The 14336-nt window shown below is 43.6% G+C and overlaps 1 protein-coding gene across 4 annotated transcripts in view; it reads right to left on the bottom strand.

Moving 5' to 3' along the window:
* runx1t1 (RUNX1 partner transcriptional co-repressor 1) overlaps positions 1–10942 on the bottom strand; it is a 57510-nt gene extending 46568 nt beyond the window's left edge. For 3 of the 4 annotated variants that reach the window (XM_070984353.1, XM_070984355.1, XM_070984356.1), the window contains exon 1: positions 10407–10922. In XM_070984353.1, coding sequence (XP_070840454.1) covers positions 10407–10434 — 28 coding nt within the window. In that variant the 5' untranslated portion in view covers positions 10435–10922. Of the gene's footprint in view, positions 1–10406 lie in introns of all 4 variants that reach the window. The other variant, XM_070984354.1, reaches the window with a different exon arrangement.
* Positions 10943–14336: the final 3394 nt, after the last annotated feature.

Here is a 14336-nt window from a genome sequence, read left to right as displayed (position 1 = left end):
CATAAGTGTGACAATCTCTGTTTAGACTGCAAGAATTCTGACAAATTAACACCACACTGTCTAACTCAACGTGTTTCTTGATTATTGTTTGAAAGGCTTTACTCAATATCCGCAGATGTTTCTCAATTTCATCCTCACAGTGATTTTTGGCTACATCTGCACCCTTTGCATGATGGATATCTTATTTTGAAACAAACCTTCATCTCCTTCCTATCTCTCCCCCTGTTTCACCTCGTTCTGTCCTCAATCACCTTTCTCCCTCCCCAGTCTCTGCTTCCCACCCCTCCTTTTGTAATCACAATCTAATCCTTTGCAATCAATTCCCCGTGAAGATACCACCCGCCCCCAACACACACACACACACACACACACACACACACACACACACACACACACACACACACACACACACACACACACACACACACACGCACACCAGACTCAAGCCTCATCTCAACACACTATTAGCTGCAAAGAGATGGTTGTTGGTAACATTGTGGTGGCATCAGAAATTGCGAGCACAGACAGACCAGGCTTCATGCAATAAAACCACTTAAATTACTGGCAGATTTCAGCATTTCAGATTGAAGAACTCAATGAAAACAGATAATAGGTAAATGTGTGCTGCAGAGTTAAATTATTAACGCCAAATGAGTACATTTAGCTACAAGTGTAATCCCTTTTATATGGTAATGGTAAACAAACATGAGATCAGGATAAACACACACGGGCTTGAACCTGTGTGTGTGTGTGTGTGTGTGTGTGTGTGTGTGTGTGTGTGTGTGTGTGTGTGTGTGTGTGTGTGTGTGTGTGTGTGTGCGTGTGTGCGTGTGTGTGTATGCCTTCCGCCCTTGATCAGCTGGTGACTTAGCCTTGTTATTGTCCTAGCAGGCAAAAGCCCCGGGCAGTGCACGACTAATGCATTAGTGTCTTTGGCAGTTAGGGGCATCTGTCGTGTGTATGGGTACATGTGTTTGTGTGATTGTGTCTCGTAGCCCTGGGCAAAGTGGCAAAACAGAGCCTGTGCACTATTGCTACTTAACCACAATGAAAACCTTACTCTTTTTTTAGTTGCCTCACGTTTAGTTTAGTTGTCTGATCTGCGTTTTGTCTCTTAACCAAAGCTTTATTTGCTTATCTGGTAAAAACTGGTAGAAATGGTGCATGTTGTGGTCTCAAAATTGATTTTTATGCTGCATTTTGCTGTTAATGTTCATTTCACAAACTTCTATGAGACTGTGTTGTGTTACAGTAACAACACTGATTTAACAGAACATAATTGGCAGTAACAATGAGCCCAGCATGCTTTTGTTAAGCGGCTAAATGACAAAAAGTACGACCAGGGTGTGTGGTGGAATGAGAGTGTGTGTTGCGTTCCTGCATACAAGAAACAGAAGTGAAAATGAGTATTTCGGATCTTGTGTATGTGTATATTTCATGCTATAAAATCCTCAAAACACTGTTCATCCTATCAAACACGCACCGGGAACACAGTAGACAACCTTACATGACACACACAAAGCTCGCATGCCTTCATTTTAGATTGACAACCCCACCATATGGTGCTGAGCTGCGTCTTTGCCTGCATATTCAACTTCTCGCTGTCTGCGAGCATGTGAGAGAGCAACTGGATGAGTGCACACCTGTGTGTCTGTTTGCAGATGTGTGTGCGTGCATGTTGTGTGTAGTTCAGCTCTTTGTGTCTGAGATGGTTAAATTCGCAAACATAAAGTTGCAGCTGCGCCACAATACGCGATCCCTGCGCAGCTGTGAATTATTATGTGGACAATTTAATATTGCCAAAGAGGAAATAGCAAATTAAGATCTTAGTTTTGCTGTACTGCTAAAGTGTGCAACACAATGTTTGAGCACAATCATTCCCAAATAAACATGTCTTCTTCCAACAAGCAGACTGATGCGATACATCTCTGATTCTCTGCTCACCCTGAGTGGAAGCTTTATGTTCTTAACTCCTAAATGGGTAGTAGAGGTGCAGACAGAGACCCAAGGGTCCTACTCAAATGCTTAAGGGGAAGGGGCTTTCCTCTCACTAAAGCATCCTCAAACTAACAACTAAGCAGTAATTTGTCCTTTCACAGGGGAGGCATAAAAAGCAGAACCCCAAATTCTTTGCAGTTATGGAAAAAGTGAAGAGAGAACCCAAAAAAAGCTAAAATACTTTATCTCCCCCTCTAACTGAAAGTTATTACATTTTCTGAATGGTATGACTTTCTAATGGTTAGCATATGTGAATATGTGTGCTCAGAGAGGGAGCAGTAGTTGGGGCTAAGTTAATAGCACAAGCAGAGGGGGAACTGGGAACCCTTGGCTTATAAAGGATACTTGTTTCCCTGCTGCACCAAAAACCAGATGTTGATAAAGAGACATAGGGGGAGGAGAGAAGACAGATGGGTAAGAAATTACCGTCACTTGGGCCAAACATCTTGAAACATCTGCAAAAAAATTTCGGACCTTACAAGGGGAGATGGATTTATACTCTCTCCTGGATTTTTATTGCTCCGTGAGAGCCCTTCTCCCTCCTGTGCTGTGCGCCTTCCCTCACTGTTACCAGGACTAAAGAGTTTCGCCGCAATCTGGAGCTGTTTAAATCCTGGAAAAAGCTCAGATTCTTCCACAAATGGCTTTATCGTGTAGAGAAGACAAACACGTCCGCACACTGTAGGAGCCATAAAACTTCAGAGAGCGCCGTGGTATCAAGTCCACCATCACGCCAGCTAACTCGATATGAAACACTATTAATGTCAAGGTACACTGGGGCACAGGCACCAGCGTGTGCAGATATCCTGCACACGCGGGGCCAAAAACACATTTCATATTATAATTCTAAAAGTAGAGTTTGGTTACCATGGAGACACATCATTTACGCTACTATGAAACGCGCAGCTGAGGATGACATGTCCATATGGTGAGAGTACGACAGAGGGGTAGAACAGATGCTTTGATGAAAGGGCTGTCAATTGCAAATCCATAAGAGCAGCTGGGGTCATGAATGTATATGAATTGACACTGCAGAGGCAGACAGACATATAGCTGTGTTTGACAGACAGACAGACAGACAGACAGACAGACAGACAGACAGACAGACAGACAGACAGACAGACAGACAGACAGTTGTTTCTCATATTTTTACGCCTTTCTACCAATTCAAAGGCTTTCTGTCTGTAATACTCACATACACATCTGAGGAAAAGCAGCTCTTGAGATCTCTGTTTATTCATCGATACACAGCTACAGCCTCACATCTTACCCCCTCCCCAATGTTTTTTTTTTTACTTAACCACCATTTTCAGCTAAAAAACCAAGAGTTTTTTTAATCCCCTTTGAGAAAAAACCCCAAGTGCCATTATTCTGAACATAATCTTGTTTTTTTTTTAAGGTGGAAATGCCATCAAATATCATTTTTTGTTGAGATAAAATGGACTGTAATTTTGTCCCCGGTGTAGACTGTATCGACTGTGAGCACACAAACACTTAGCGGGGTGGCTAGCAACAATTCAGGCTAGTGAAGGTTGGCTGGGGATGTGGGGAGGTACGTGGGGAGGGAAATACTAGGGACAGGATGCAGTAGAAGTTAAACAAAATGAGGCTTTTACTTGGCCCCATTTTGGGAAAATGGACCAGCTCCTTCAATTTCTTTATGTAACCCCCACTGTCTCCTCTGCCTCTCCCTCCCTCTCTCTTTAAACCACTTTCTAAAATGGCCCTTCCTCGAAATAATTGACACTCTGCGTTTATCATTTGAGGCACCTGCTGTCGGTTTGACAACAAGACAATCGGACGGAGCGAGCGGCCGTCGTCCCATTGTCCCATCTCCCTGTTTGTCTGTGACACTAACTGACAACAGCTGGAAGCCCCCGCTTCCTATACAATACCCATCATGCAAGTCAAATTCAACCACAAAAGAAAAGGGCCTCATTATTTGGCTGCAGTGGTGTGATTTTAACCAGCAAAGAGAGGAAACAATGATTTCGTTGTGTCCGTTGATGCCAGATAAAAGCCACAAAGCAACTGGAAGTCCTATAACGACAGTGGATGTGTCCGCTGTGCAGTTGTCGACTGTATTTTATTATGAACATTAAAGAAGCACATCTTTAATGCAGATGTGTGCTGGCTGTTTGCACCCACTAATACGCTCACATGTACTGTGAACAAATGCATGCTCCCATATCCTCATACACACATTTGAACACACATCCTCCACGTCTCTCCTCCTTCTCTTCTTCTCTCTCTGGCTGTAATTGACTGAACACGTCAATACTCGGAGGGGGAAAAAAAACTGAGGGTCGACTGTCTGCATCTATTGATCCACACTCCTCTCTTCCCCCCTCTCTCTCTTTCTCCCTGTCTGCTGATCTTAATTACACTTCTTTTTACCAGGCTAGCCGGGGCTCCACTCCAGTGGCTGCCCTTTTCATAAAGTGTACCGTCCAAATCCATACATCAAAATTAATGAGAGAGAACCGAGCTGTAAATCAAACATCGGGGGTATCCGAGCCGATAAGAAGGGATGGCGATCATAAATTATGTCCTTTAAAAAAAATGTTCTTTTTAAGTATCACGGGGGCAGAGAGAGAATTATTTTCACATGCTCACACAGGTTAACGTTAACAGTGTACAATTTTTATGGAGGAAGCAACCACGGTTTAGGTGATTAAAACCACTAAGGCATGACGGGGCCGAGGTGAGGTTTCTCTGCACCCTCGCTCTCCCTCTTTCTCCCTTAGTTCCTCTTCCTTTGTTTCTTTCTTTGTCAATTTGTCTGATTTTCTGCCTGCCTGTTTGTTTGTTGTAAGAGCTATCTGTCTCTGCCCACCCCACTCTCTCTCTCTCTCTCCCTCTCACACACACACGCACACACACGCACACGAGGACAAAAAAACGACTTTTATGGTCAGGTTTTATGGACTGGTAGCAAAGCAAACCGGTCCATTCTTCAGCAATCGCCCTCTTGTGAACTGGGGAGAGAAAAGGCTCCTAATCGCACAGTTTCACAGCTCGTACTCGCCATCAATCAAACCTGTCTGGGTGTCCTCGGCGTTTGTGTGAGAGCGTGTGTGTGTGCAACACCCCAGACCTCTCCTGAATCACAAAACAAAAGCTATTAGAGATGGCAATGCCGTAATCTCTTTCCACATGTGCCCACACACGTACACGTTTCCTTTTCATGCAAACCTTCACAAAAGACATGGAAAAACACATATAAACATATACAACCACACACACTTCCTCTACCGCCCCTCTCTCCCTTCCATTGTCTAATTTTTTAAAATGTTAACTGGGTGACAGGTGAATATCGAGGAGGTGAGCGATAACGGTTAATATCTTCACTGGGCCACATTATCACCGCTCCGCATCACTAAGAAGTGCCTATTCAGTGCCGTTACCTTTGGCAGAGTGCAGGGAGAGACACACTTCTGTGTGTGTCCTTTTGTATTCATTAGACATACTGTATAGACACCTGCGTGTGCACTTACACTCACACACACAGTCACAGAATCACATCCAGTGGCTTATCTTTTGGAATAAGAAAAGGGGCTTGTCAGGATGGCACATTGTATGTATGTGTGTTTGTGTGTGTGTGTGTGTGTGTGTGTGTGTGTGTGTGTGAGGGGAAGGCAATGTGCATTAGGGCGATTACAATATCAGCCGACTCCAGATGGAGGCAGGAAAATAAACAGTGGGAGAGAGAGAGACACCGAGAGAGAGAGAGAGAGAGAGAGAGAGAGAGAGAGAAGGGAAAGACATCATGAGAAGGAGCCTAACAGAGAGATTCTGTGTGTGTGTGTGTGTGTGTGTGTGTCAGCCTGCCTGTGTGCGATACAGTTTGAGAAAGTGAAGTTAATGAGCAACTCAATCCCAGTCTATATTCAGACGACTGAGAGAGCAGTGTGTGTGTTTCTGTGTGTGTGTGTGTGTGTGTGTGTGTGTGTATGTGTGTGTGTGTGTGTTGTCCTGAACATGTCTATCAGTGTGTTTTAGTCCAGGAGCTAATATATAGAAGTGAGCTGTCTCCCTTAACAATTGAAAAACTACATTTCCCAGCTGTCTGTCTTTACCGACACTGCTAGCACAGCTGCCTCCATGTTCCTTGCAACAGCTGAGAAAAAGAATAAGAAGAAGAAGTCAGATTTTCAGGAACTGATCTATTATAAATATGACTTCCCATTTGTTTCCTAAATGGCTCGAAGTGCAAAAACAAATGAAGAATTAACTGCATCCATGAAACTTGATGAACTGTCAGACTCTGGCCTGTTGGCCTCTCCTCCACTCGCCCATAAGTCTCATGTTATCCGGAGTAAAAACACGGACAAGGCCAATAAAATCAGTTTGTAGTGCTCACTGTTGACTTTGACATTATATAAGCCCCTGTAAAGGCCAACTCACAACTACAATAAAACAAAGACCTCTTGCTTTTGTGAGTGCTGGGGAGCATGCAGGCACACACACACCACACATATACAACCTTACACACACACACACACACACACACACACACACACACACACACACACACACACACACACACACACACACACACACACACACACACACACACACACACACACACACACATACACACACACACATCCATGCACCTCCTTTTATACCACTGCTGCTCTTTCATGGGTGATGAAATTCAATAAGCAGTGAAGAGAACTGCCCTCTCGCTGATAACCATCAATGGGCCTATCGATCTACAAGGGCATGTGTGTGTAGGTGCATGCATACACACACACACACACACACACACACACACACACACACACTGATCCCATCTATAATTCACTCTGGGACTTGGTAAGAGAGAGCTCTGAATAATCAGAGCAGATCTACACATCTTGAAGGAGTGCACAGAACAGAAGCTTTAGTATCCAATTCTACCGCTGACATTTGCCCCCTGACTGCAGGGATTCAACTGGCCTATTTCAAAACACTCCATCATCTCTATCCACATACACATTTAGGCAATTAACAGTCATTAAGGTCAGTGTGTTTTAAAGCTGAATCAAAAGAATGATGAATATTGCACATTTCTCTTGTCTAGCAGCAAACCTTCCAGATTGACCTCAACTCCAAGACACTGCAGCTCACTCGAACAACCGAAACTCTTGAGAACGTGCAGCATATACAGCACATAGTGCAGCCAGTCCATAAACAACAGCTTGGTCTGTAGAAATCTAAATGACAAAACCAACTTGCCAAACAAAAGATGTGTCCAGCTGATCATCATTGCTCAAGTTTGCTCAGTTAAAGCCAAATGAAACAATACAGTTGAAGCAATTTTTCTGGCTATCATAAAATGTTATTGCTGCATCATTCAATGCCAAACTTTTGCCTTTTGGTGGGAGAATATCTGTATCAGTGTGTAGCTGTGAGAAAGTAGAGCCTTACAGCTGATACAGAAATACCCAAGAGGGCTTCTTGTAGCTGGCATATTAACTCTGTTGAGTCATCATCATCACTTATTCACCATATAGCAAACCTGGACTGCATCCAGACGTCGGTGTGTCACACTTAAAAGAGGTGCTTTGTAATTACATCACAGCACTGGAGCCTCAAGATGACTCTGTGCTAAAGAGGAAATCAGTGTGTTTTTTTCCCTGTGAAATAATAGTAATTCATTGTTTGAGGCTGTGATCTAAAAGCTGTGTTTGGATGCAACAGAAACCACTAGAAAGCTATTATCTGTGGTTAGCATCAGAAAGCAAGAAAAAAAGAAAAAGGAAATAATCAAGCTGAAGTCTGTGTGTGTCATCTGTGCACCACATTGTGTCTCTGTGCAGATGACACACACAGACTTTTTCAGCATCACTTTCTCAACCTGCCAACCAGGGGTGTGTGCGATTGTGTGTGTGAAGGTGAGAATAAAATGCTTGCCATCACTTTTGCAAGGCCACGTCCGTGTCTGTGAGCAGCGGTCTGATGCATTTGACCTTATAGCCTGAGAGCTGGGAGGGAGGGGGGGGGCAGAACAGGTGTGAGGCAGGCTGGTGGCTGGGCAGATGGCCCCTAGAAGTGCTAGCTGATGCTGCAGAGCCTGGACCACAGAGAGTTTGCAGCTAACGTTAATACAAACCTGTTTATACAGCGTGCACGAGGGTGTGCGTGAATGCAGCAAACGCACACACACACACAGGCATGCAACCACACGCACACACAAACACAGTGATCACCTGTAAACAGCACTTATCATTTACTCTCCCCTCATCACCAGCTTTGTTTACCTTTCATTTACTCCTTCTCTCCCTCTGTCTGTCTGTCTCTCTTTATCTCTGCAAACACACACACACACACACACACACACACACACACACACACACACACACACACACACACACACACACACACACACACACACACACACACACACCAGGTGATGGTCTTTTCAGTGAAGTCACTACTTTAATGGGAGTCTCTTTGGTTCAAGAATGAAAAAAAAAAAAAAAAACAACAGATGCCACAATAAATGATGGCCATCGTAACCAATCCAAACAGAATCACCTCTCAGTGTGTCATAATGAGGAAAAAATGAGAACCAACTCTGACAGTGAAAACTTGATAATGCTGAATCTCCATTTGGATCACTGAAACAGACTGTATGCATCATGACAGCCCAATAAAAACACTGTGACTTGGATTCAAGATTTCCTCATTTTAGAAAACTGATATATTTTGTTTTCTTCTGGCTAAATGAATGCAAAATGCTCAGACACAATTCTCATTTCTTTTAAAGACTACATCTGTAGCGGGTCACGCTTTTGACAGGAGTTAACAATCACCCTCTTAGATGCCCTCAGAGCATTGCATGGGACTATTTGGCATGCGTAAAAAATGTCCAAAGCCCTGGGGGTTTCCAGGAGATATTTTCCTCCCTCTCTAATCCGAGCCGTGAGAACAGAACAGGCGGGCATCGACAGCAGGTTGTGCCCCAGCAGCCTCCCTCCCTAACCCGCATGTCTGCTCTTTTAACGGTCGGGGGAAAAGATTCCCACTGGAGTAAAATATAGCCCAAACCCTCTAATTTCAACCCAACGCCACTGCGTTAAAAAGAAAATCCTTTTTTCTTTTCTTTTCGTTTTTCGATTATATCATGACGACAAAGTCGCAGCGGGTGGAGGAGATAGAAACTTCACATGGATTTGAGAAGATGCGTCTGACAGTTGTGACAGAGCTCCGGAGGATGTTTTCAAATGCAAAGTCTGAAATGCAAAGTCTCTCTAAAGGAGGAGGAGAGAGGACAGAGGCTGAACACCGAGGGGTGGCAAAGCATCCAAAAAAGAAAGCAATAAACATCTTTGGACCAAAACCGCAAAAACCCACAACCACAGTTTATGACAGAATATTAATTCGTGTCTTTTAGGAACATAGTGAACAGCAACTTTAAGAAAATCCCGTTCATTCAGTGAGAACTTCACTTGTCTTGTTGGGTTTAAAAGCCTGCGCGCTCTCAGTGGTACAGTATTGTCTATCCCGTGCTGAGGAGTGGCGATACGCGCCTCGCCATAAAACTGGTCAACTAAATCTGCGTGTCCATGCTTTCTGGGGACAACCAGCTGACACGAGGGCTGCTTCGCTTCTAGAAAGAGGTCGTGGCAGATCGAAAGGGAGTCGACCCGTGAGCTTAAATCGCCTGTTGCCCGAAAACAAGTCCCCATCCCGCAGGTTCAAGCTCACAAAACGATCTCACTTTTTATGGGGACAGAGGCAGCTGCAAGTTGCTGCCACTATTTAGACAAACTGAACCAATTTATGGAAAAGCTAATTATTCTTCCGATAACACAGACATGAATCAGTTAGTGGCTGCTGCTCTAAAGTGCAGGATTTCAGACACAAAAAGGGGTTTGGCAGGATAGTTAAACGTTCCTCGTTTGGAGTGAGGGGCTGTCAGTTGTGTAATGTTTGGGCACGTAGCCGATCTTCAACTTCAATCCCTTTAATGGCAGTGAATTCATTAAAAGAAAAATCAATTTTCACCGCTCAGCCATATCTCCCATTAGAATGAAACGTGTTTGTAACCATAACTATTACGCACAGACGCGCATTGTTCGCTCGTGCAATAGATGTGTCACCTCATGCAATAAAAATAAAGCAAAAATAAATATTTCAAGCAACAGCGTGATAGTTTGCTACATGCACGGTGTGTTTTTATACAAATCGCCCCACACCTATTAATCTGGAGCACCGCAGCTTCCGCTTTCTTTGCATTAAAATGCATTAAACAAAGCAGAATTCATAAAGGTTATTTCTATGGCGGGTCAGCAGCCTTTTCATGGTCTCTTTTTTCTTAATTTGACGCACACATGTCTATATCAGGTCACAAAACATTCAAAGCCAAGGCGTAACTGGGAAAACATAATCCCTACAGCAAGACAGAGGCCACTTACACTGAAAAGAGGCAGAAATTCCCACCATGCGGTACGTTGATGTGAGAGGGCTAAATAATTTCCAGTCCTTTTGACTCCGCGCAAGGTCCCCTCGATGATCCGCTTGTGTCGGGAGGACGAAGGCTACACAGTCCAGCCAGCTCTCAGGGGCTCTGGCGGCGTACTTCCAGCAGCTCGGAAATGTGGTTCAAACTCCGACAAAAGAGGAAAGGGCAGCTCACGGCTCACAAGAAGTGATCAGTCACTGGGGATAGTCGGGATGGGAGAGCCGGGAGTGTAGTACAAGCGGAGAGGCAGAGGATGAGGCAGAGATGGAGAGGGAGGATGCGGTAGTGCGCAGGGCACCTGTCTGGCTTTCTTTCACACTTTCCTCCAAAATCCTTTCAACGTCGAGCCGGTGTTGGTTGTAGAAATCGGGTTTTGAATGTGAGAGAAATTTACGCACACACCCTCGATCGCGGGGCTCCTTGTTCTCTGCTTCTCCGTTGGCGTGGGGAAGAGGAGTAGCGGCACTCTGCCTCCAGTCGGCGGTGCGCAGCAGAGCCAGGTGGCGGTGGGCGGGACCGAAGCGCCGCTGAGGAGGAGGAGGCGGCGACTGGGCAGCAGCCAGCATCTGTGTGTCCTAAAACAGGTTGGAAAACGCAGGGTCAGGTCAAGCCGAAGTGTTTCACTGTGCAAGTGGCTGCCGAAGCTTTTTCACGTCAAGGGCCCACAGGGAGCTTAGCTACCCCTTAGGGTTTTTTTCCTGGGGCGTGAGATTGTGTGCCATCACACAGGGAAGCATTAAAGGATGGAGTCACATCTTTCACAAGTGTGTCTTAAAATTATTCTTACATGCCCATATGCACACTAAGGACATTACTGTTCAAAGTAGTGATTTCTTTTGTCCGTACAGGCTGTGATGAAATCTCCTCCTGATGTCGTTCACGTTTCTCAGTCTGAGTTAGACCGTTTGTGTTTTTCACTCTTAACATTTAAACATCCACTGAGGAGATGAAAACATCAGATCTGTGTGGAGCTTTAAAAGTCTTGACAAATTTCTTCAGTTTTCTGCCTAAATAGGCTCACAATGCACCATCCTCTCCTATGACTGCAGCATCATTGAGCTTTTTTATGTTTAGGCACTGGCAGCACTTGGTTAATGTCTGGAATGTATGATGTGTTTTAATTCAGAAAGTCTTAAGCAGTGACTTGGAAGATTTGGAAAAATCCCTGACCTCAACCAAAGTATGTTTGCTGCTTAAACAGTCTTTTGGCTGGGCAAACTCTGTGTTCTGGTCTCACAGTCCAGCACTTATGTATTCATCCAGCCCGACCACGTCCCTTTGACTCCAGCATAAATGTAGGGTTTCCTTCGCTCAAAGAAACACTGTCTCTGATCATAATCCAGGCAGCGATTATGTTGTCACCACAACGTAATTATGAATGCAAATTAGTTGTGTATAAACTTAAATTCTAGGAGACATGGTTGCTCCGTTAAATCCCTGTTTGTGTTATGTGTGGAGTTATTAGTTGTTGAAACTAGTGATCAAAACACTTATGACTCTCTATTCAGCATTCAGTTTATTTATTTATTTTTGCCAAGGACTCCCTGGAGTGTCCCATGGATCCCCGGTGGTCCCCACATTGAGGAACAGTGGGACATTGAAAGAACATCCTGCGGGAAATTTGGGAAAAGTCCTCCAGATCTCCATTATTATTATTATTATTATTATTATTATTATTATTATTATTATTATTATTATTATTATTATTAGGATACAACTACTACTACCAGTGGTGGAAGGAGTACAAAGATTCTTTGCTTGAGTAAAAGTACTGATACCATGCTTTGAAAATAATTGTCCTGCATTCAAAATCTTACATAAAAGTATGTATGTATTATCAGCAAAATGTACTTAGTTATCAAATTATACAGAAAAATGTTTCCTGTCAGTGTTTTACTATTACATGTGATGTTTTTGCATTAGTATTACTGCAACATTAATGTGTATGTTGCATTTTATTGCAATAGATGTTTGCGTTTGAGCTCATTTTAAGTGCTTTATATCATGTTAGCTAGTTAAATCTACAGCAATATATCATATTCTATAAGATCATCACGTGTTTGTAGTGTTGCTGTCCTGTGAGAACCACGTATCTCCAAAAAGTCAATTTTTCATGAGCTCAGAAAAGCAGTCTGTTTTGAGCTTTGAGACTTGTGTTTTCCAGCTCACAGCCTTTTGGGCCTGCGATGGCGGCTGCTTCAGAAATAATGCCAACGGAAAAACGCATACAAAAATCCAAAAGAAATACAACAACGAAAACATACTGCGGATGAAGAAAACATGCTGCAGAAAGCCAAAACAAATACATTAACAGCAGACACATACAGCAGAAAAACGCTGCACATCCAGTCAACACAATGGAAGAGCTCCAGGCCTCTAAGGGGGCGCTAAGTGGAACAACCTGTTTTTCAACCCGAGAGAGAGAGACAGCAGACTCACGTAAGTACTGTATTTGAGTAAAGGTACTTCTGTACATTCCGCCTCTGACTACTATTACTACCACTACACGCATTATGGAGGATATTTTACTACAACGTGCTGGTGAGAAGTTGTCCAGGCTTCATGTTGTAAACTACGCCATTCTTCAGTCAAATAGGCCATCTCATACATCGACCTCCTCCGATACTTCCTCCTCCTCTTCCTCCTGCTCATCGTGCTGACCACACTCTCCACACGTGTTTGCATCATGGTTGACATCTACACAAATGAGCTAGACAGGCACCTTCAAATCAGAATCCATTTAAAAGGTAAGAGCTACAGAAGAGAGGAAGCAGCAGTAAAGGAGTATTAAGGAGGTTATCATTAATTGTAATTTGGCTGTTAGTTTATCAGCTAACATTAGCTAGCGCTAGTTATTTATGGTTCCATTTAGTCCAACAAATGTTATTCCTATAGTGTATTATAGGTTACACCCTTTAAACACTGTACACATACACTGTATGTGTATACAGATGGGTGACAAAAGAAAAATAAAGTGGTTTCTTTCCCTGAGCCGAAAAAGGCACAGACAGGCTGGCCTGCAGTAACCTAAGGCAAACACTTTCCCCGGACCATCTGGAAGTCATCTCGCCTGCAGAGCCAGTGAAAGCACAGAGCAGAAGCTACGTTTACAACTCGGTGATAACAACTGGTCCACTTGAACTGCATGGTTGAACAAGTCATGCACCATAGCCCGTTCATAACATCTCATAAATTAGATATTTTATTCTGTTCTGTTCTGCAGCGCTAATACTCTTGCAGGCCTTTTGGCTAAAACAAATGAACATTAAGGTGGTGTCAGCTGCAATGACTAAATTTCAGTTCTAAGACATGACATTTAGTTCACTGCTGTCTGATATCCGCTACAGGTTACATCGTCTGTAATTTCCAGAAAACAAACGAGAATACACCTGAAAAACAAGTAATTCCGTGACTTTTCACTGACAAAATGAATCATTTTATACTGTAATAATCTATTGCATCCAGTTTATAGAGCACCATCACAACAAAAGTAACATCTGCTTTTGTCTGTCATGTACTGTATGTAAAACATCCAGTATGTTGTTAGCGTACCATCAGCGTGCAGCTCATTGTTCCCTCAATGCAATCTCTGTGGGGAAAAGATGATGCCATTAATGGCAATTGTTTGCAACAGTGCCATTGTGCATTTCTCTCTTTCACTTCATCTCTTTCTCTCTCTCTTATCTCTCATCTCTCCCTTGTCTCCCTTTCTGGAGTGCTTTAGCGGTGGGTTGCATTGTGTTCTCAAAGGGAATATGGATAGATACAGTCTCTGGCACTCTCACAAGCACAGAGCAAGGACTCTGTGCTCTACTTCCATTTTACAGTCAGGGTCCTTTTGTCGAACGCTGACAAAGGCAGTGGGCTCCACAGGATGTGTGAA

The sequence above is a fragment of the Chaetodon trifascialis genome, chromosome 17, assembly GCF_039877785.1.
Source record: "Chaetodon trifascialis isolate fChaTrf1 chromosome 17, fChaTrf1.hap1, whole genome shotgun sequence".
NCBI classification, from domain to species: domain Eukaryota; kingdom Metazoa; phylum Chordata; class Actinopteri; order Chaetodontiformes; family Chaetodontidae; genus Chaetodon; species Chaetodon trifascialis.
The sequence above is the reverse complement of the archived record's forward strand: the minus strand, read 5'-3'. Positions and strand labels throughout refer to the sequence as shown.